This window comes from Charadrius vociferus, unplaced genomic scaffold, assembly GCF_000708025.1.
Source record: "Charadrius vociferus isolate BGI_N301 unplaced genomic scaffold, ASM70802v2 scaffold192, whole genome shotgun sequence".
Lineage (NCBI taxonomy): Eukaryota > Metazoa > Chordata > Aves > Charadriiformes > Charadriidae > Charadrius > Charadrius vociferus.
The window spans coordinates 2,254,088-2,278,473 of NW_009647437.1; the positions used below are offsets into that span (position 1 = coordinate 2,254,088).

The 24,386-nt window shown below is 37.4% G+C and overlaps 1 protein-coding gene across 1 annotated transcript in view; it reads right to left on the bottom strand.

Annotated features, from left to right (window-relative positions):
- The window catches only part of SRBD1 (S1 RNA binding domain 1), a 124,948-nt gene that overhangs the window by 3,486 nt on the left and 97,076 nt on the right, over nucleotides 1-24,386 (bottom strand). The window contains exons 16-18 of the mRNA XM_009880643.1: nucleotides 16,465-16,571; nucleotides 13,696-13,872; nucleotides 11,051-11,203 (exon numbers count right to left, since the gene is read on the bottom strand). Coding sequence (XP_009878945.1) covers nucleotides 11,051-11,203; nucleotides 13,696-13,872; nucleotides 16,465-16,571 — 437 coding nt within the window. The remainder of the gene's footprint in view (nucleotides 1-11,050; nucleotides 11,204-13,695; nucleotides 13,873-16,464; nucleotides 16,572-24,386) is intronic.

The window sequence follows — 24,386 nt, forward strand, 5'->3', positions numbered from 1 at the left end:
ACACCCTTATCCTTCCCTATTTTCACACACATTGCAGGTTGAGACAAATTTGGATTGGCATCTAAAAAGGCTGAAAAGAAATACTTTAAAGTAAATATGTCTTGATTTTTGATCTCTCTTTTTTTTTTTTTGAAGTTAAAGAAAAAAAACAAACACACACGTACTGAGGTTTTTAGTGCAGCAATGCCAGCCCATATGCTGAGAAGCGCAGAGAATAGATGAGAAAACTTCACATGCAGACTCTACATTATGAGTAGCGATGCCTTAGACAATGTTTATTTATCACCAAATAAATGCCCTTATTTTACTGAAGGACTTAAAAATGTAAAACAAATCTTTGATGGATATAAACCAATGAAAATGAGGATGCAGCTCATAGAAGCTGAGACACATTGTACTAAGTAAAGCAGTTTGTCCTTTTCTCAGTAGACTCTTCAGTTATCTGTGCTGCTGCCCTGCTCTGCATCTCACCATGAATAAGCCTCTTCTACCCTGCTTTATCACGTTCCTTATTGTTGGAGTGAGGCACGTGGGTTTTCGTGTGTTCTCCACTGCAGCAGACAGGTAGAATTACTGCCCCTGTCCTCCAGAGTCCGAGTAAGCGTTCCTTCCAAATTCCTAAGAGGGATCCCTCCTTCCTGTCCTTATCCCACTTCCCAACAGGTGTCAACCAGAAGCCACAAAAGAAGTGCTGACCAGCAGGTTCATGCCCTGTGCTTGGGAGGGGTGGGAGACATTCCAGCTCTGTAAGACAGCAAAAGCCCCTGGTACTCAACCTCCCTTCCCCCCTCAAAAATACATGCTGTGCTTTCATCAAAATCTGAGCCTAGTCTTTCTTTTGGCAGCAGACACAGTGGGTTTGGGTTTTTTTTTTGTTTTATTGTTTTTGGTTTTTTTTAACCTGAGGAACCCAACTGACATTATTTCAGGTGGTGAGTGATAAAAAGTTATATGCACTGAAATACAAAATTAAATTTCTTTTGGGGAAAATATAATGTGAAGGAACATAATTAAAGCAATATCCAACTTTCAGTAAACCACAAAATTAATCTTTGAGCACAAGGGCAAATCTTCACTCCAAAATGTCCACTAATTTCACTGAAAGGAGGCCATCCATCAAAATTGGCTATCAGGACTTCCACATTTTTACTGAATTCAAGTGCAAGCAAGACGATTTAAGTATATTTTAGCTCAAACACATATATTTGCATTTAATAGTGATAGATACAATTTTCACATTAATTTTCTTAAGGCATACAGATTTTTCATGTGGCAATGTATGTAAAAATAAAAATTAATAAAGATTCGGTAGATGATACTGGTCTCAGGATTTACTGAATTTTGCTTTGATTGCATTTCAACTTTTTACATGACTTTTTTAATTAGTTTGAGGTGATTTGGAAGCAAAGCAAATATCAAAACAGAAGCAATTTTTTTTTTTTAATAATACTTAATACAAATTTTTGCTTTCCACAAACTAACAACAAAACACTACCACTCAAATATTTTGTCTAATAAAAGGCTACATGCGAAAAATATCAGACCTTCTATGAGACCATCTTCTGTCGGTCTCAAAAGAGCACTAAAAGTGGTTGCAATGACAATACAGAAAATGCACGTAGGTCCAGGCGAAGTGCTCTTCAGAAAACTACTGGGGGCCGCTGGCTGGTAACGCTGATGGATGGACAATGCCCCACCAGAGCACTAGTGACAGGCGGCAGCTGCCCCAGCTTTGACTGACGTGCCAGATGTAACGCAACAAACCCGACCAGCCTCATGACTCAACCTTCTAAATAATGTATGCTTTACCGCCCTCCCCTATAAACAAGTTTGCTGACATTCATCTACTTGGCTTTATTTCACTTCAAATGGAAATTCAGCTCAAGTACCTCCAAGTAACATTTTTGTCACCATTAGGATTTCACAGAAGCGTATTCACTTTGTAAATAGGTAACAGGGTGGGTTTCGCTGCTAATAAGTACAACCACATGGAACAGCCACCGATGCATTAAAAGAAAAAAAAAAAAAAGCCCGTTATGTACAAAACTGTCGACCGCACGGATAATGCAATCAGAATGCCCGGTGCTACGTGCAGGCTGCTGGAAAGAAAACCAGCCCGAAACAGGACACAACCCAGGTGCCTGAGCCCTCAATTACTATTCATGAAAGTTATTTCGCCCCCTTTCCCCTGCCTCCCCCACCCTCCGGAAATACCAACAAAAGTATTTCTCTGATATTAAAAAGGATTCCTCATCTAGACAAGGGTGGTACGTTATCAATTACAGTTGTTTAAATAGCTTATTAACATGGTTACTGCTCAGAATAAAATTATGGCTCCACCTGAAGACGATGCTTAAACATGTGCCCAAGTCTAAGTACATGAGAAGTCCCACCAACCTCAGTGGAATTACTGATGTTATAAAAAAAATCAGGCATTTGGCTAAGATAATTCTAATTTCAGAATTATGACATATATTAGAGGCAGAACAGAGCACTGTAACAAGGCCCAGCATGCACATACACACAAAAGAAAATCTTTAACAGAAACAATATATTTCTATTTTGGAAATTATCATCTTTTTAGGTTAGGTTTTGGTAAAACTTGTGTGTTAAAATATTTCCAAATAAAAGCAATTTCTTAGTGGTTATAGATGCAGTTATAGTTATAGTCTAGTTACAGACTTAGTTATATATTTAATGTATCCTTTTCACTCAAACGAACGTAGCCTGAGGGTACTTAGATTAAAAAAAAAAAATCAATATAATGCACAAATCTGACTGAACAGTGGCACATTATATTGATCATTTCTATTTTTAAATGTCATTGCTAAGAACAAAGTTAAATGTTTCCTTATTAAAAAAGCAAGCCAACAACTTCCTTCAAGAGTTATTTCAAGGTCAGAAAAAAAAAAAGATGTAGTCGGTAATAAGGCTGGGATATGACTACGGGGGGAAAAAAGAGGTTTTCCTTAATTTACATATTTTGATCTTTGTAATGTTAAACTGTCTCACTACCATTTTTGAAATATCTCACCTACCCAATTAGTAAATGACAGTTCCAGCTGCACAACACAGGAACATGAATGTTCTTTGCAAAAATGAAAGCCCTTCAAGTATTTTTCTGGCTACATATGTGAACTAAATAACATGTTGCAGTAGTTCAACTGTTACGTTTACCTACTGAAAGCCAAAACCTATAGAAAAGTTAACAGAAATGGAAATGGGAAAGACGAGATGGTTTTTTTTGTGAAGTGAGGTCATTCTCATAAGATATACTATCCTTATTTCCTCAAATGTTGAGTGTCTGTGTGAACGGCAACCTTTCTGTTCAAGGCACACCAACTCAGATAAAAACCGCCAGAGTCTTAGGAGAGTCTTTCAGCACAGAGTGAGATTTAGCTGGTTTAGAGACTCAGTTTTATGATTTTGAGATTTAGAGGATACTCAGAAACCTCTGAAAGCACCCTAGTTTTAAAAGCAACCTTTGCAGTCTTACAGGACCTGCAGAGAATGGTCATGGCTAAATCACTGATGTTTTTATTTAATACATAATTTCATCCATCTTACCCAGATAAAGAAAGAAAAGTAGCATAAATGTAACAAATAAGCACATCATGTTCACTTAACATACACATCTGCACAAAATTATAGCACAGCCCTTGTATTGCTTAAAAGATAATGCAAATTTCAGTGGAATGCAAAAAACAGTCCGAAAAGAATAAAAATATTACCAAGGGAAGCCTTCAGTAAATTTTTAAGAAGTTACTTTAAACCCCCCAAAAAGCTTCTTATAATGTGCAGGAGTTCTAAAGCTTTGCAAGGGTTTTAGTCACAGTCATTTCTGTTTTATGTAATCATTTCCAGCAACACGACTTAAGAGCTGGGAGTACTGGATTCATTACATTAAAGCAACATGATACGCCATTACATCTTGTCACAGTGCACACATGAATTAACGGTAATGCAACATAATCACTCTGAAAACAAAACAACTTTGCATTAGCATGTGCTTTGTTAGGTAAAATGTACATTCATGACAGTAGCAAACTTAAATTATGCAGACATTTATTTATGTTTTAGTAACATTTTGAAATGCAAAAGCATTATTTGTATAATGCAGATGTTGACTGTTCTTGTTCTCGCTAGTGATACAGATCCTCAGTTTTTGACTACTGATGCAGATTATATATCTAACAATATTTGTACATTATGCTCTGTAATTAGTTGCTGGACACAGAAAGTTAAAGTTTCAAATATATTGCAAACTACTTAGGTGGTTTAGCCAGATAGGAATATTTAACCAGTATGTTTTTCCTCAAATGCATATATTATTAATATTATAGACTGCATGCAGAAGACCAGAAAGCACTCAGGTAGTTTATGACATTCTGAATGTATACATCTAAAACAGTGAGTTTCTAAATGAGAAAAGCAATTCAGAGGTGGTTACATTGCAGCATAGCCCCTTTGCTGCCATACCGCTAGGCATGCTGTTGTTAGCTGTTTTCATGACTACTGATATATCACACAGCTGAAGTGTAACCTGAGATACAAAATAGTGAAACATGATTAGTTATCCACAAAGAATTAGTACTACAGTTGAAGATCGTTACATAAAAAAGTTCAACTTTTTTTTCTTCATAATTTTTTTAAATGCAACCAGTAGAAAGTTACTCAAGTTTCAAAATTTTCAACAAATGAAAAAATACCACTTGATTTATGGGTCTACTATTTATAATGTAACTAGAGGATAATTCTTTGGTTTTTTTCTGAGTTCTTCTAATCATTCTTGTTAACTGTATATTTTAAGTCACATAAGAGTTTTTATATGCCTTTATTGGATGGCAATTAGCAGTGAAAGTCTTTTCTACTCTTCTATGTATTGACAAGATAACTTTCAAAAGTATGTCCTCTAAAAATCCAGCTATTAATTGTCAGACCCGAGAATGATCTGGCCTTCTAAAGTGATGAACTATTATTTATTTGATTTAACGGTCCTAATTCTGCAAGTGTTCCTTTCCTATTAGAAATAGTCATAAGGATTCATTAATTTACCAAGCTTAACTTTTTTTAGGCTTTTTAAAAAGAAACTGAAGACTTTACTAAAAGCCTTATTTTGCACATTAAATAGCGTGAATACACACATGCATGTACACACAAGTACAGTCTTATCGAAGTGGACAAAAGATGTTTCGGATCAACTTTGTAGTGAATTTAAGGAAAGGCATCCTACCACGGTGAAAACTCCTATCCTCTGTGAAATATTCACTTGTAGAGTGCATTATTAAATAGAATATAACATTTTGTTTTCACTGCTCAAACACCATACCAGGTAACTGATCTATTCCCTCCCTGATTTATATTCCCCTTAGGCATTGCCTCAGTTGCTCAGTGACAACTAGAGGACCAGGACGGAAGCAAGCCAGCCTGGCAGAGAGCTGGAAATGTCGTCAACGGACAAGCATGCAGTTGCGTTAAGGGCAGGAGAGGAAGATCTCTTGCTTTTGGTGGTCTCTCCCTAATCAAGCTTTCCTTCTCCGTTTTCTTATGTGTCAGTCCTTGCCTTCAAAGCTAGCAAGCGCAGCTACTTGTTGCAGCTTTTCAGCAAAGCAACTGAGATACTACTCATCAGCTCCTACATCCGCCTGTGTAAGAGAGTGACAGAAACACCAGAAATATTTGAAGTGATCAATCCATCTATAATGAAATATAAAAAGTTGTCAACACGATGCTCATTACAACAAAGGATTTAACTCCGAATGTTTTACTTTGGTGAAGAACAGACACGCGAACAGGTGCTTTGTCAAATCCTCTTGGGATTTTGCAGTCCTTCTGGGGAAATCAAGCAGCATTATCAATACGCAGCAAAGAGCGAGACATGAATCTTCACTGCAAGTCACTGCTCAGTACGTCAAAAACTTCTAAGGCACAACCAACCACAGTGAGCAGTACTATCCTCTACCAGGTAACGTCCTAAACCTGGGTAATTACCCAGGGAACATCCCCCACTTGCGTTATGCTACATCACAACTTTACATCTTCTATAAATATTGGTCACTCAGACTGAAATACAACCTGTCTGCCAGATGCTGCAATTTGTGAGCAGCAAATACGCATTTTCAGTGCTGACCTTTAGCAAAGAGCATTTTTATGAGATTTAAATAAAAATCACTAAATGTTAAGATTCAGTCATACGAAACCAACTGCACCCAACAGACTGATACAACAAAGAAAAAACATTGCGTTTTCTTTCCAGCATTTTGGTTTATAAGCATAACCTGGTTGTAACTTCTTGGGACTTCCTAAACGTTTCCTCAGTTTTCCTAGCAGATCTTTTACAATATGTACCAAGAAATTGGATATGCTCTACATGCTGTATTAATTGTATGTAGAAGATTCTGCCACTATAAACTGGTTTTCACATACAGACTTTTCAGAAACTTAAACCACAGCTCTACTTTGCAGGAAAATACGCTGCCTGCAAAGGTTTTGTTGGGTTTTTTTTTTTGTGTTTTTTTTTTAACTTAACTTTTAGGAAATTTTGATTCAGGATATTTAGAGGTGTTCATAAGCTTGATCGCTGCACATGACAAAGCCAAGCTTTGACAGTGTGGAAACGACAAACAAAAAAGTTTTGGTTATCTGCAAAGTGAGTTAAATCACCAGTAGGATGTTTTCCAATTATTTTACAGAAATTGTACAGATTTTCAGTTAAGATGTTTAAATGCCATAAATCAATCATACCAGCACCAGTTGTGCCACTGTAGTAAAGATTACATCAGTGTTTCCATTATAAAAACCCTGTTTTTCAGGGGTTTCTAATTCAGCCATAAAAACTGGCTCCAGCCTAAAGCTTGGCAACCAAAGTTACCACTTGGGAGCAATTCTTTTAACCAATTTTTTTTTAAATGGATTAGCCTTTCAAGCTACAAAATAGTTCAGAAAAAGAAAATTAGTGGTTTCAAATTTTGGTGAACTTCTATCCCTCAAAAACATTGTTTTAAAAACTGATAATTTTGTATGTCATAAATCTGTAATGTGGACTGCTGCTTTTGGGTAATTTGGATAGAAGCAGTGGATAAAGATCACCAGTTTATTTTGTTTAAAAATAAATGTGACTTCCCATGAAAACTTTTAATCCAATAAAATTTTCACAAACGATTTTCTCATGGCAAGATGTGGTAGACATTGCACGAGGAAGCCTTTATGACTCACTTATGCAGCATCTATTCCATTCATTTTAATTGCTGTGGTAAGAGGTACGTAATACTGTATTTTGATGCCTTGAATCAAATCTGCCCATCTTCAAGACAACAATTCCTCTTTGTTAGCGCAGATCCACCTGTGTGCTTGACATGGTCCCTGACAAAGTTCTGTGTAAGCACAGTAAAAGAAAGAAATCCTTTGAAAGCAGCTAAGAAACAGAAGAACTCCTCTAAAATGTAATTTGTTTAAATATACATGTATTAAATACTGATTCTGACCCACTTCTAACAGTCTCACTTTTTCTCATGCACATTAATTTAAATTATAAGAATTATCAATTAGGCTTTAAAACTTGTTTAGTTCTAAGATGTTAAAAGTCCTTTGGATGTTGGTTGATTTCAGTAGACACCTCAAATCAATCAAATCAACAACGCAAATGTGATTTGATCTTTAGACTCTCAGAAGCTTTCTCACAAACATAGGCTCAGCAAAAGGGAATTACAAGCCCGGTCCCATCCACTGCCTATCAAAGTCGGCAAAACTCATCAACAGCCCCAATAAGCTTTGGACTGGATCCTTCATGCAGTATGAATTCCTAGCAGAATTTTTTCTTAATTCATATTTAGGCAGCAAATTGGTTTGGAAAGCCATTTCTATAAGTTTCAAGAAGCTTAACAGCTCATATACTTTTTTTGAAAAGTCATTTGAAATATATAACCATTAGTTGCTCGAGGGGAGAATGTCTGGTTTATATTTAGCCCTTATGTCATCAGTGTCAATTTTTAACACCAAGCTTCTTGGCTTTTGTCAGTTTGCTGCAGAGCTGTGTTTTCTTTCTTTCTAACAGCTATTTGCAATGAAAAGAAACATTAGAGATCTGTCCCCTTCACCACACCCTTTTTGTGATATCAAGCTAGTGCACGTTAATAGAATCTACACCGTAAAAGTTATCACCTTCATATTTAACAAGCTTTCAAGGAAACTACCTTCTGACTGCAAGAAAAAGAAAAATACTGTTGAACAGAGTACATTCATAGAAAGCACTTTGAGACTTCATTCTTTCCCCACATCAAACTATGCGTACAGATACTCATAAATGGAAGAAGTAAGACAACAGAGAAAAAGCCCAAAGAAAACAGAAAAGGCTGATTCAGTCAGTTACAGAGACAGATGCTATGCTTCTAAGTTTTGGTGTTCCATTAGCAAATATTGTTGTTATGCTTTTATATTTGTTTTGATATCAACTGATATGCTTTTGCATAAAAAAACCTGTATGGTACAATACCTACAACACGCACTTGGATCTAAATACTTCACCTGAAGATTCAGTCTAGGAAGGCAAAGTGTTTGGTGAGAAACAGAGAACAGACAATGGCACGGCTAGAAACTTACTTTAAAGTAATTACATTAGCCAAAGAGAAATGACATGATAGGTAGCACTGGTCTGTAGCCACATGATACTTCTGCTATGACTTTACAGCTTTCAAAGCCCAATGAGTTTGACGCCAAGCACATTTTAAGAATCTACAAGGTACATTCTAAATGGTATTGGCTGTGCAATAGGTGGCAGCCTCCTCTCTGAGTCACACATAAGCCTGTGACACAAACCACTATCTTTTGGTTGAGATGTAAAACTTATGCTTATTAACATTGTGATTTTTTTATTTTTTTTTTTTAAATAGCACTAGTCCTGGGTTCCCATTAAAATTCCAAATCACAATTATATAATTTGTGATACCTGCTAAGATTGTCTCCAGAATTTCAACCGTATGTGAATATCTGAGCTACCTTATGCAGAAATAATCCTACTCACCACTTCAGACACAGAAGTAATCTGTGCTGCTCTGGAAACAAAGTCACAACTCTATTTTCTGACCAACCTTTGTAATGGTATCGTACATAGATAAATCCCTCTAGTATTCCATGATCAACTGGCTACACTTCTCTGTTCCGTGAAGCAATCTTTCTACATGAGTAGAAGTGAAGCTGGTAACACTGTGAACACTTTTACCAATTATTTTATTAGTGTACTAGGGCTGGAAAGCTTAATGGACTATTAACCAAATCCTGACTACTTGATACTTAAATTGAATGAAATAATTTATTGAAAAGCAACATGAATTTTGAATATTTTTTTTTATTATTTAATACTAACTCACTCTGAATAATCTCCAGTAGGGGTGACCAAGCTTCCCTATCTGCCACCTACCAAATGTAAAATCAGTAAGATCAGGACCTTGCCTGATTTTTTTCTACAGCTATGCACAGGGCAGAGAACTAGGAACAAACGCGGATGCATAAGAAAAGAAGGGAAATGGTCGTGGAAATGGAGAAACCAAAGTTTATCTACACACTGCACATGGACTCTAGCAGGGAATTGCATGGTGGCCCCAGAATCAGGTACACAGAAGAACAAACCGTGGGAAGAAGAGGATGGAAACAAAAGTGCACTACATGTCTAGCAGAGAAAAGCATGCAGAACTATGCATAGGAAGTTGTATATGCAATTATTTCCACCAGAGAGAAAACAGAGCACACACTGTAGGGAAGGCGTCCTCAAAATGCAAGGTTCTGTAAGACTTTTTTAGATAAGAAACTCAACCTTCATGAATTCAGAAATTCAGCATATCTCTCTGAGGCTTAAAGATGATTTTGTTTATAGAACAGGAAGCACAACTCTCTTTCTCCAGGAGTAATACTCTCAGAGTTCATCAGAATCCTGAAGTGTCTAGCTACTGCTGAAATTAGCTCCAGCACATTTTAAGAAAAGAACCTGTTCACCGCAAATCACTTAAAAAATAAATACATGCTGGCTTCTCAAGAGGACAAGCAGAGTCCAATTTCAACCCAATCAGGGCTGATGACAGAAAAGATCACATCTTATACTAGCATTTATCAGCGGCAGTATCCCCTAAATAGAAGCACACATGAATTCCTAATTACTTTTTTCTGGCCCACAAAAAACCCATTATCTTCTTTTAGCCAAAGGTCATTTAGTAAAACCACCATGGTGTTCATGTGTTTAGGAACTTAATATATACATCTTAATTAGATCTTGCAATATCCAAAATTAATTTGAAGGGCTCATAATAATGACACATGTTCACATATGTCTGTGCACTTGTGTGCACACTCAAACACACAAATTCTGGTGGTCAAAATTCACTAAGCAGAAAGTTTGTTTGGCACATGCTGAGCATAAGCAACAATGTAAAAGCAGTTCTCAATGATGCACAAGTATTAAACTACCACTGACTGAACATTTGCATGGTATTTCAATTAGATATTTTTTAAAGAACAAATAAAATTATTTTTCAGTCATGGACTTTTACATGATAGATGGAGGCAAGGTAGAAGAAAAAAAAAATCAGTTTTTAAACATTTCGAGAACAAATGATTTGTCTCCACACTTCATGAACTGAAAGACCAAACGGAAAGTGATGTGTGGCATCAAGAGAATTGGCAAACAGAAGCAAATTGAGAAAAGTGGCCTCAATGAGGGGTAAAGCGATGATATGGAGAAGACGGGGTCATGGGAAGAAAGTCTGGCAAAGTTTTGAAAATTCACCGATTTCCTCACTGAAAAACAATGTGAAAACAAAAAAACCCTAAAGAATAAAACTAAGAACTTGCATGCACATAAAAGGCAAAACACACTAACTAAAACCCTTCACTTGTAAAGAACTTCTGAAGCATACCCTTTTCTTGAAGAAATGGGAGAAAGCATCAAATTAATAGAAGTATTCCTGTCTCAAAAGGCTGAGCAGGCTGTTGTCAGAAAAAGCAGTACTTTTATTTTAAAAACTGATAGCATCGGTGGTTCAAAAGCTTTCCCACTGCTTACCTCATTGCAATGCTGTAAGACTCTGGATGAATACAAGTTTGGTCCAAAGGATTGGGCTGTTGCGAGGCACATGGTGTTGGTTTGCTCTTCTTTTTACCCTGTGCACCTGCTTTAGTTAAAAGCGCATGACTTCCAAGTTCAGTTTTCTTACTACTGTCAGAAATCAGAAATGGACATGTCATTCTTAATCAAAAAGATCCTACCCCAGTGCCCACACATGAAAAACACAATCAGACTTTTATATAATGTTCATTCTTTAAAAAAAAAACCAACAACCCAACAAACGTACAAAATCCCTAAAAGGTCATTGTGGGTGAATCTTAACAATACAATTATAGCATAAAAACATAACTTATCAATGTTTCTTCATGATGACAAGACCATAAAGAAAACACTACACAACCTACTGTACTGTTTGCAATCTGGATAGCATATTCTGTCTGTAAAATGGGGACAATTGCATTTAACTACTTGATAAAGACCTTGTGAAGATACTTTCATACTTAACTATCAGTTAATAGTCTGCATTATTTTAAATTTGAAAAATTTAAAGACAAAATCCCCCATTCATACTATCTTTCAGTAGGCAAATTGCATCTCAAGCATATGTACAGAACCAGAAAAGTAGGTGAATGCTTAAACATCAGAACTCTTTAAACCACATATATTGACTTAAATTTCTGAAAAATTCTGCTCAAACATAGGCCAGGTCAAAAGATGAAAAATTTCAAATCAAAAGAACTTGTCTGGATAATGAAAAGGCTCCAAAGCCTCAGAGAGATCCATGGACAGATTGCCTACATTAGTTAGGAGGACTTTACTGAAGTCAGGAGAGAAAGAGATCTATCTTCATGTATATAGCATATTTACAACTGGCACAGTTGTTCCTTTAAAGTTTCCCGTAAGTAAAAAATTGCTCAGGATACAGTACATGCATTAAATGACTCCTACTGGCAAAGGCTCCTTTCTTGCCTCTTTTTTGGTTTGTTTTTGTTTCCTAAATCACAAGTCCTTCCTGCTTTTGCAGGACAAAAGGGAACACACTGAAGGAACCTGGAACTAGCATTCACACTTTGGGCTCTACCTATGCATGGACCATCAGCAGAAATGCAGACATAAACTTCTGTTTTCATATAAATTTTTAAAATAATCAATATTTGTTAACCTCCAAGTACAAAGCACAAAACCTAATTTGCACAGCACTCTATAGCCATCAACATGATCAGAGAGGACAAAACTGAAATCTTCTCAAAGTCCATTTAAAAAATGTTTGATTTTGCCACCTGGGCCCACAAGAAATGTTGTGGAGGCCATGCTGTTAGAGCTTTATTTTGGCCTCAAACTCTGAAGTTAGAGCAGATTTCTCAGGTTATACAGTGTTCTCAAGTTTCATGGAATCTGACTAACATCAGCAGCATGCTCCAGCAAGGACAAAAAACAACACACGTTCTTAAACATTTCATCAGTGAACTTTTGGGAAAAAAAAAAAAAAATAATATGGCATCAGCCTTTTCTTCCTCCGTTGTATTGCAGCATTCGCTAGAAAACTGTACAACGTAAGACCTATCGATCATCTACAGCCTTGAAAGCAATTTCTTTGGTCTTCTGGTGCTTACAGCGTTCACCATTTGGCCTGCAGCATGTACCTCCCTGCCAGATGGGCAACCAATCTGTATACCTTCCACCTGGGCAGTAAGCCAGTCCTAATGTGCCTACCTCCTGCCTGGAAGTTACGCGTGTGCTGTTTGGCCAGCAGCATCTGGGAACACAGTATTGCTTCTGAGCATTGGGTTGGCTAAAAAATAGCATGTGCTTCCCAGGAAAATATTTTTTGAGAAGTGTCAGCGGCAAGAAGGTGGGGATGGTGCTACCACTGTGCCCTTTCTTAGTTCTTTATGTTGGAAGAAGAAATGGGAAAGACAGGAGAAGAGACTTTGCCCTAGAAAGGGCACTTTCAGTTGTCGAGAGGAAGGATTTCAGGTGAAGAGGAGAAGCCCAATGAATGGTTGCAAGAGGGAAAGGCTTGGTACAGATACAGGGAATGAAATGGGAGGGAAAAGAATGACCCAGTGTTGACAAACTGGAGTTGGGAAAGGGCCTCTTACACATTTGAGCTACAAGGCAGTCACATCACACTTGCTAGGCACAGGAGTATAACACAGACAGAGCTTGGTACAGTCAGCATATTCAACTTTATCTCTCTAGGTAATGGCATTGAAACTCTCCGAAAATCCACTCTAATTTACTACAATTATGTTCCGTAGAGTAATCTTTACCACATTAAAATGAATTTACAAATCTCTACATTATGCCTGAAACACAAGACTGTAAGGTTTTAATATCTCAGATCACAACACTGCTACATGCCAAATTTCTTCTACTGATTCAGTGGCAGAATTTGTAACTAAACTTACATACTTATAGAAATCGTGACTTAGAGTACCCAGCTAATAAAACATGATTATTCAGCAGAAGATCTAAGTTCAACTACTGACTTCAAGAAGTTTACTTGCTAAGATACTGTCTTTCAGAGGGAAAAGGCCTAGGATTCCTCAAATCTCGAGCCTGAATACAAAACAGAAAGGGAAGAAGTCTTCTCATAATATTTTGGATAACCTAGTCAAGATAGCCAACATCTCTATTACCTGCAGAAGGTCTTTATATATTCTTGATTGAATCTGATGAAGCCAGCACACTGTTGGAAGGATTTGGGACCCAAACCTTTAACTTCCTTGAGCTGTTCTCGGTTTATAAACGGTCCATTCTTCTCTCGCCATTCAATTATATTTTTAGCCCTGTTCGCATTCAGTCCTGCAATGTGTCTAAGAGAAAAGTTTACAGAAAACATTTATTACCATTGAACAGCCATTAATACAAGTCCTGTTCATTACCAGGATAAACAGTGCTGTAGAAAATCTGGTTTACAAAACTTAAAAGCAGCTAAGAAATTTACAAATAGACTCCCAGCCCAAAGGCATCCTCTGAAAAAGGATCCCTTCTCTTAGTTCTGTGGAAGGAATCCACTCAAGTCAACAAAACTTGGTACAGCAATAAGGTTCTGCACATACCTAACTAGTAAGCCAGGGACGTGTAATTTATGATCTGTTGGTTAGTTCTGTAATGCCAACTTAATTTGTCATGTCTTATGGCCTGCCCCCAGCTGCCCTCTTCAGGAAACGACGTGGGAGGAGGGTTCAGGACAGATGAATTGTTCCTGTGAGAACGGTCCCCTCTCAGCTATTCTCTTCCAATGGTACCACAACACCTTTCCCCAACATGAAGGGCTGATGTCTGCTGTCCAGAAGGAGAGTGGCTGGGAGCAGCTTGCCTTCCTCACACAGTTTAACAGATCCACACAGCTTGTTCCTTTTCTCCCGGCTGCTCTTGAGATAAAAGAGCAGCTGGGAAAAGGCTGCATGAGTTGTTTTGAGGGCAGCTCAGATCTGGCAAAGAACTCACCTGTGAAGCGCAACTGCAGTTAGCCAAGTTCCTTCAGGAAGCAGTGGGTTTGCTGCACATTTTCTGTACGTACATGTGACTACAACTTTCTGTGTACGGAGTACGTTAATCATAGAAAGAGGGAAAAGAGCTGTGGTGGGCAGTTATTCCTGGCACTAGAGAAGGAAATGTCACCAATCTGGCTCTATATATCAGATGCCATTGCTTTAAGTCAATGGCAGCAGAGACCTGTTTGTGGAATGGCACGGGCTGATTCTAGAAAAACACCACTAGCAAACCTGGCAGGAAGAGTAAAAAAAATCAGGGGAAGAAAAAAAGTATAAAATCTTTCCGTAATTATCATCCTCAAGCAAAAGTTAAAAAAATAATACAAAGTTGGTGAAACCTTAAAATTACATTGGAAAGACACACCTTTAACCATAGACAAAATATTAATCATTAGGAACGGAATTTTCTCAAAAAATTTCTTAGAAATGTTATGAAATCCAGCTTATTTACACTGACAAAGGAGCATGACAACGAGTTCAGAAATTTCCACTGATGATGTCAAGTCTTTCAAGTGCGATACTTGGCAGTGATGCAAGCAGCATTGTCACCCCTTCCATGTCTAATATGTGTCAACAAGTGTATTTGATGCACCAGAAAGCAGGACCAGAAAGCCCTGCTCATGGTATATTCTAGCCAGGGTGCTAATTTCATACACTGTACATCTGAGGGAAATTTAGACCACATCTACATGGAACAGCAGAATTGAACTGCCAAGGATCAAGTTAGATCCAGAACTTGATGCGGCACGTGCACACGAGCATCATAAGCCAGGTTAATTTGACCCAAGTATTTAGCCAACATGGTTACCACTTATCACCATGACTGGACAGTGTCACCTCACGTTCACCATTTTGTGGAGACACAGCAGCACCTCTGCCTGGTACACTCTGCTGAACTGCACAACACAGCTGTACCCCGCAGAAGGCTGACAGCGCTCACCCACTGCACTTGCTCAGGTAGGGTCTTATTCATGAATGAAAGCCGGTCAGCCCCATTTGCCAATAGGTACTGCTTTCTTTCTTACTAATAGCTGATCTAAGTCTGAAAGAAGGTAAGACAGAAGGTAAATCAGGAGTCAGGCTAAGAATTAGATACACACAGAGAAAAAGAATATATGGAGAGCCTCTTCAAAGTATGGAAAGACGTTTGCCGGAATGAAAATAAAGGGTTAAAAAAATAAAGAGAGCTAGCAAGAATACATTTTTCCTAACTTTGATACCTAATATAATTTTCACTACCTAGCTTATGGACATTCTTTTTCTTCCCCTCCTACTACAGAGGATGACAGCAACACTTCGTTCTCAAGCTGAGCGCTTGAGAGGCTGCTCAGCTAAATGATTCTCAATTCTACACACTCAAAAAAGAGAATGAGCTTTTAATTTCTAACCAAAAGAAATAAAATCCACAGCATTTTCCAAGTAAATATGGCATAATTACCTAAAAAAAAAACCCCAACAGTAAAAAGGGATAAATTTTTCAGCAGTTTCCCCTTAAATCTTTCCTTTTCTCCTTTCCTCACCCAACTTTTACAACCTGTTCCACTTAGCAGTACCTATAAAAATACCTTCTAAGAGACAGAAAGTACATTTGAAAATCCCTTTCTCAGCATAAAAAACCCCTCTAAATTAATTATATCAAGTTTTTCTAAAATTGCAATGTTGGTTCAAAATTTTTAAATATCTGGTTTTCTCTGAAGAATAGTTTTACCGTGGAGAATCACACATACCCTTAAAAACTGACTCTTAATGATCCAGTGAAATACTGTCTTAATGTGTCATTTTCATGTAATTGGAAGTTTAACACAAGAGCCATTTGCTCCAGCTGAGCTTGAGTCAGATGGCAGACTAAACAGAGACTCTGTGATCCAGAGCCATGTAATTACTGGAATAGGAAAATGCTTGACTCACCTTAATAGTATTTCTGAGCAGATGTTAATATCAACTCCTACAAAGCTGACACACTCTTCAACCACACTGTCCAGAGTTGCTTTGAGCAAAGTCTGTGATACATCATGCTGAGAAACAAAAACGGAGATATCGGGTTACTGAAATATCGAAGCATACATAATTAAGAACTGCAAACAATACTCACATTAATGAAATAGTTGCTGGAACTTATCAATATCTTATGTGAGGGTACCAGTTAAAACCATAAATTGTAGAACATATTTTTAAAAGGTCTCTAGTACCTCTTTGCAACATCTTTGTCATGATACAAATCCCTAGAATAAGACAATCTTCACGTAACTGTATTTTTTTTAATAACTATTTCCCTGCATCATGTAAAAACAAAAATACATTAAACACCTAATGATTACTCAAAATGAACAACGCTTCTGTTCATCCACTATGTCTTGTCTTTAATCTGGCATTTATTTACCTATAATATCATTTTATTAAAAATAAGATAATTTTTGAAATAAGGTGCTTAGAGAAAAGATCACAAATGTTGTACTTTTGTACCTGCACGCACAAATGTTTGTAAAATTCTCCTATTTATGAGCATCACACTACAGTACAGTTATTATTTACTAAAAGAACAAGTCAGGTATTGTATGAGGGTGGGCAATACATAAGGTACAGATCAGCCCCGCAGCAATAAAATGTTTCAGATTTTGAACAGATATTTCTGGGAAGATTGGCAGGTCCTTGACCGAAGCACCACTAATGGAAATTCTTCCAGTTTTTCCATTATTGTTCATAGTGTTTCCTTTTTTTTTCTTCCTTCTAAAAGAAAATCAGTCACACTTGTCAAAGATAAAAGTTCTGAAGCTCTAAGATTTCTTTTCCTCCACAACATAGGCATACTTCAATCTGTAACTGCTAGTTCCCCACACAAGCCCATCAGTGCTTAGAAGTCTGACCTGGAGGGAGAAGCCTCTCTAAATGCAGGAGCTAATTCAATCACTATGTTGGCTTAGCTTCGGGGCTCTCATACGTCACTCATATAAATCTGGGTTGATCTGTTGTGGTTTTGAGATGCATTCATTTAGGACATCAAGCTGGATCCAAGCCACGACACCAAACACTTCATCCACTACTTTGTTTTACCTTCTAAGCCATTCAGAGCCTTCAAAGATTTCACAGGTAAGTTTAACATGCTAACAGCATCAATCCCAATCTACTAATATTGGCAGTTCATCTAGTGGTGGTTAATAACTGAAACAATCGTAAAAACGATGGCAACGTATTTCACAGCCACCTCATTTCAGGTAATGGTAATATGATATATTTTCATGACGCAATACATAATATAGCTACTTACAAACAGGAACCACAAATTTCACCAATATTACTCCTCCTATATAAAGTTTGCACACAAAAAAGCCATGTACATGCGTAAATACCGGCATTTGCACATAGTCTTGGCCTCACAACCACAAAGCTCCCCGGTACACTTTGCAAATCAAAGGTCAGTTTTTCCTTACTAATATGTTGCTACTACAATATGATGGCTTCTTTTCTGAATAAAGAGATATAAACAAAAAGAACACCCTAACAAGAAGCCTTATGTTTCTATTTTTCCTGACTTGCTGATGATGCAGCTTCTCTTAGTGAGGATGTTCTACATATTCCCTCCTCCTCCTGCCATCAGCGGGGTAATGTACTAGAGCTAGAGGCTTCCAGCTCACACGCACACTTGTGCAAGGGTGTATTTATATAACACAGTACAAGAACCAGAATAAAATTGTTCAGAAACAACATTCACATTTTCTCTTCTTTGCCAAGTACAGCTGCCAAATACTGGGCTAGATTTTCCATGATGAACCACAAATTAAAAATTTAATAAGATAAAGATACTAATTTAACAATTTATTTTTTTTTCACTACAGTGCAGGAAGCCAAAAGGAGAAAAAAAAAAAGTCATAGTACTCAAAATTTCCTTCTGCTTTTAGGAAAGGCTACAGACTCCAAACTACTTGGAAGTTGATTATCATATAGTTTCACAAGTTACATTAACAAGTTCCATTAACTGTAGCAGTTCTTGGCCACTGCTAAAAAAATAATCTTTGTCTAAAACAACTACTCGGAATATAAAGTAGAGTCTGTGGCAGAGAGTAGGGTAGACTGCTGTTTCCCTAGGTTTGTTTCATTCCTTAAGATGATCATTCTTCAGAAGGAGTAACGTGCAGCTATGATTCAAAACTGAGACATTCGTCATTGTCTCCACAATGCCTTACAGCACAGGGTGTAGCAAAGCAGGTAATCCATAGATCCGGCTTAACCTTTCTAAGCAGTTCTTTGGAAGAGACTTGATTCATCACAAGCTTTATTTCCAGTCTACTGACAGTGAACCTAGACAGCAATTCAGCCAACTATACTCCCCGCAAAACAAGGAAAGGATATACCACAATCAAAAGCTCAGCATCCTGAAATACCTCTGTTAGTGGAAGAAAGATCCGTTGCTCACAGATCCTCAGTTTCAAATGCGAGGTTAGTGTTTATCTGAAGATTTAAGTCTGTGGATGCCATAGTTTGTGTAAAATTCATGTGACAAAACACACACAATTTGGAAAAACTGTAATACTCAACTGTCTATTTCTTTTGCCAGGAAGACAAAAAGTTCTCAGGTCTCTCAAAGATGATTTGCATGTTTTAACTTTATTGCTGCTTGACCGGCACCATTAAAAAAACCAACAAAACAAGACATGCACAAGTTGTTCTTCATTACTCCAACACATAACAGTTGTACCACTTCGAATGGACATCACAGCACGTACATGAAGGTATGGGTAGAGAAAAAGTGAACGTGTGGATCTGTCAGAACAGGATAAGCACAAGACACCATGACTAAGACAAGCCCTAAGCTACCCACATTTCACAGAAGATACATTCAGCTAGTGAATGATGTTAAGTTACAAACACCAGGAAAACTTTACAGGCGGCAAATCTGCCTCCAAGATGCAGCTACTGACCATCACAGTTTCCTTTTGCTTCGATGAAGACGCTTCTGCATCCCTCTTTACATTCATACAAAGCACAGAGAACTGCCATGAATTTAGTTTCTAAAAGTAGTTAATTAAAAACATTATTATCCCAGTATCATTGCCAAGACCAGCCAGTAGGAACTGCCAAGAGGTTACAATTCAGAAAGGTTTAAAGTGTAGCACATTTTCCAGTCTTCCAGAAGTTGCACTCATCTTCTCAAGTATCAGAGGTTAGATGATATTATATACTTCCAGGTACTATATATATGCACTGGGGTGGTATCAGATTATTCAGACGCTACTAGAAGCACACATACCCCATGCTACTCGTTCACCACAGCAGCTCTGTAAAGACAGGAATCCCTCTCAACTGTTGCAATTAAGTGCACCGTAATAAAGCCTTCACAAATAAAGCCCAGGTCCAACACGCAAGGCTACTTGCAGAGTCTGTTTATGCAGAATTTTATGCTGCATGGCCTCCAACAACCCCTCCACACACCAAAGTGGTAGATTGTCGCATCAGCTGATGCCCTGTAAATCCTTCTAAATAAAACGTTTTCATGTTAACACTATGTATGTTAACACCCCTATGTATGAGTGTTCCCGCAAAAACTGTATTGTCTTTTCTTTTTAATCAGAATACTCTTATTTATTAACTGTCTTTATCTGTGGAACAAATACCACAACTGCCCCCACAACTCCCCTTGCAAAACCCTCAGCCAGCTGAACCATTCATCCCAGGAGATTCCTCAGAGTCCAGCACACAAGGTGTCCCGACAGCTATGCCCAACAAGTAAGGAAGGAACACGTCCTTTGGTGCGATTTTCAAACGTCATCTTGAATTTACCACCCAAATAAATCACTAAGGTTTCATTAAAAGGATACTCAGAAATGACTATCATTAGAATATTCACTGCTGGAACAGTAGATCTGGAGCAGACGACTTCATTTTCTATGATGATCTCCAAGCAATACAAAGGACCGACACCCTCAATTTATAGAAACTAAGGCCAGCAGAAATAAGGGACTTCCCACAGATTGCAGGAAGTCCAGTGTGAATGTGAGAACTTTCATTTATCATCACTCTCCAGAAAACAAAGCCACCTTGCTTCACAGTTAGCACTGGGAAATATAGACATCTGTTTGGTTTGAGGTTTTTATGTGGGGAAGACTGTAAAAATTAATCTGGCCTTAGAACTATCAGACACTGCAACCCTATTTTAGTATTCGTTTTCCAGGGAATTACCAAGTGAGCCAGGGAACAAGATACATAAAATTAAACTATTTGATTAACTGAAACTGCTACAGTAAATAATTGTAGTTGACCAATAAATGAAATGCAAACATTACATTTTCCTAATATTTTTATAAAGAATATCCCAAATGTAACTTACATTCGTGAACCTGGAAGAAAATCAAGGGCTGTTATTTTGATTTCTGGTCATGATTACCACTGAAATTAGTCTGTGGTAAATTTGTTAAAATTACCAGAAAAATAATATTATATTGCATATTTTGAAACCACTGTTCTGTAAACCCGTGCTAAAAAAAGCAATATAACTTCATTTCATGAACTTTCATTAAACACAGCACAGAATATTTAACACTAAAGAGTAGCATTCAAGTACACCTGTCTATTATGCACATGACAGTTTTGTCCTATTATTATATATGCTAATACTTCAACTATCTTTTTTTTTATAGTATGAAACAGAGCAAGGATTGTTGTTCCGTTTGGTTTCAAGAGCTATGAACACTCACTGGAAATAATTAACATTACTAAAACCCTATCTGTTCTTTGAGAGGGTCCTACTAAAACTGTAACTGAAAGCCATGTTCCAGTTTCAAAAAGCTGTTGATGTACACAAATGGAAGGCAGTATTTTAAATAGCCTCTCAGCTTAGTTATTTCTTGCAGTACACCAGTAAAAATACATTTGTCATTAGGATGACAAATTTATCAAGTCAAAGAACCGCTGTTCATATGAAGCCTGGAGGCTGTATTTAGTCAGCCTGCATGAGCACAGATGGTGGACCAGGACACTGTCTGACTTTGCCTGACCAAACACACTAAATTACTAGTACAAGACTAGAACAACCCTAACAGGCAGCTTTTACGTAGAAGTAAATTGCAATTCTAAGCTCTCTACCTTTGGCAACCTCAAACAACCCCACAAATACTAAAGCAATACACATAACTTATAATGCATTTGGCAACCTTTTCCTGGACCCCTTCAGAAATCGTAATTTCAGAAAATAGGGTATGATGATCACCCATCTCTGAAAGACAAATTCAAACAGCTTAAAGTTCTACTGCAACACACAGCAATTCTTAAATATTTATTATTTCACGTTTACAAACATTAGTAGACATCGACATGACAAGCCCAGGCATCGTTATTACTTAACGATGCCCAAGAGCCAAGCAAGGCACCTTACAACACAGTTGAACAAAAATTATGCGTACCCTGCAGAGCCTACAAATGTAGTGCAGACATGACCTAATGACGTTGGTCACAAAGCAGTGGGGATGGGAAGAGTTCTTAAGTCTGGGCAGCAACCTGCAGGTTCTTGACCCAGGCTCAGCATTACAGTATATAACAAGATCAACATTCATCCTAAATAAGACCGAGCTGCACGTCAGACAATCTATTTTGGGTTTTGATCAAGTTATACCTCACTTGGCCTTTGAATCCAAAAGTCAACCTTCAATGAAGTAAATGCAATTTAATTTTTTCTGTCTTTAAGTAGGTCCTGAAACACTTCTAACACCTCATAAAACATTATTTTGTTGGTACCGACCATTAACTTCTATATCCATGAATTGGCATGTGAACTAGCCAACATGCCTCTTGAAAAAACACTCTTTTTCTTTAAAAAGTGGTATAACTGTGCAGCCTGAATGACATTTACTGAATGAGAAATTAGGTGGGACAACACGTCGTAAGCAAAGTTCAAAACCATATTATTTTGCAGAGATTCAATCCACGGAAACGTGTTTTAAAATTTTAGGGTAAAACATTCTCTACTAGTGCTGTGGACCACATACAACCAGTTGCATTTCAAATGCTTGTGAAACCACAAAAGCAAAATGCATTTAGAACAAGACCTTAAGAACAACAGGACACAAACAGTATAATGATAAGTACCTTTTCATGTGCAGAATTAGAAAAAAAAATAATTAAAAATACACCTTACATGTCAGGTGGAAACACTGGAAAGTTCAGGCGGGGGGTTTTAATCTCTAGTGTCCTTCGGAAAATCCCTTTCAGTTAAATTCTAAGAAAACAAGCTTATCCCTCTGATGTTTGATAAAAGGACCTAACTTCAAGAATTTCTTTTGAAGATTGTTTGTGGTTTCTCCAAATGTTATATTGTTATAGGATATATTGTTATCCTATGTACTTAACTCTGACTCATTTCTTGTTTTCAAAAATCCAAATTATGTTTATTTTAACAGCATATTACTATTACTGAAATATCCCCAGAGAGAGCAATGGATTTATATTTTCAAAGAAAATGATAAAACAAAAACAAAGTCTGTCAGCTCTGACATTAAAAAAAGAAAACAAAAATGCACACTTGATTGTGGAAATGCTTCAAGTTACTTGCAAGTTGCTGGAATTCATCTTATATTTACCTGTGCTTGTGTCCTAACAGAAGCAGTAATACTGCTAAGCTTCTTACACAAATTCAAGCCCATTGCTAATAGGTCTGATTTCTAAAGCTGACTTCTTTGACGTGAACAAGCTAGCAGCAAATGACATATTTCCAAAAACCATCTTCCTCTTTCCAGAGCTGGTAGCAGCTTTCTCCAACGCATATTTTTATGCAACTAAGGGACAGCAATCTGAATTGCCATTATAATCAACTGCAGAACTTCTGGATATTTCAGTGGGACATTTTCTTTTTCCAATAAGTAACAAAGGTGATTGCCCAAACTGCTAGGTGGAAAGCCTACATTTCAATTTCAGTCCAAAACTGTATTTTGTGGCTGTTAAAGCTCTACAAATATAGCAGATATCCTGCAATACTACAGAAAGATAAAGCAAGGACCATCAGGATTGGAGTTTCATATATCTGAAAAGCAACAAATTCAGTTGGTGATTTTCCTGAGAAGTTCCAAAGGATAAGAGGGGAAAAAAAAATAAAATAAAAAAAATACACTGATAGAGGGAGAGGAAATAGTACATTTCTAGAAGGACAAGACAGAAGTGATAAAGCCCAGGTGAGTCTGGTCATATGTGGGAATTCTGTTTAGTCTGGAGTCAGTGACCATCCATTCCTCTGCAGCAAACAGGTAAGGAAAAGCAGCTCCTGGGTATAAAGTTCCCACTGGCCTCACTCAGAGCAAAGGGAGCCCCGAGGAGATGTGAGGAGCATGGTAAAAGCTTATAAAAATACACAAACTTCTTCCAACTCCACTGAAGACATGTTGAGGGTTCCTCTCACTCCTCTCTCATGAGGAATGTGCTATCTGGAATATTTTTAAAAACTACCAAAAAAGGTGCAAATTCATTTCAGGGTGTTTTCTAGAAAGGACAGATTTGTAGAGTTGATATCACATCCTAGATTTTTAATATATGCAACTTCTTGTGCTCACTGGCTTGCTCAAAGTTAGTACACAAACACTTAGCAACTGCTACACCAGGTGACTCGTACCAGCAACGGACTGAGAATATATTTAATACAATCATATATGCATTCCTTCATTAGAAAAGAATGTATATGCCAAACAATGACATTCAGCAGTTTTTTAATCCCACGCCGACAGAATTAGTCATGATACAATCAAGAGGAAATTTGAGGATTTTTTTTTTATTTATTTAATGTGACACCACCTCCTGAAACGCTTGCTGGAAAGAGCTTTTAGGTAATTTGACTTTCTTCAACGCCTCCACAT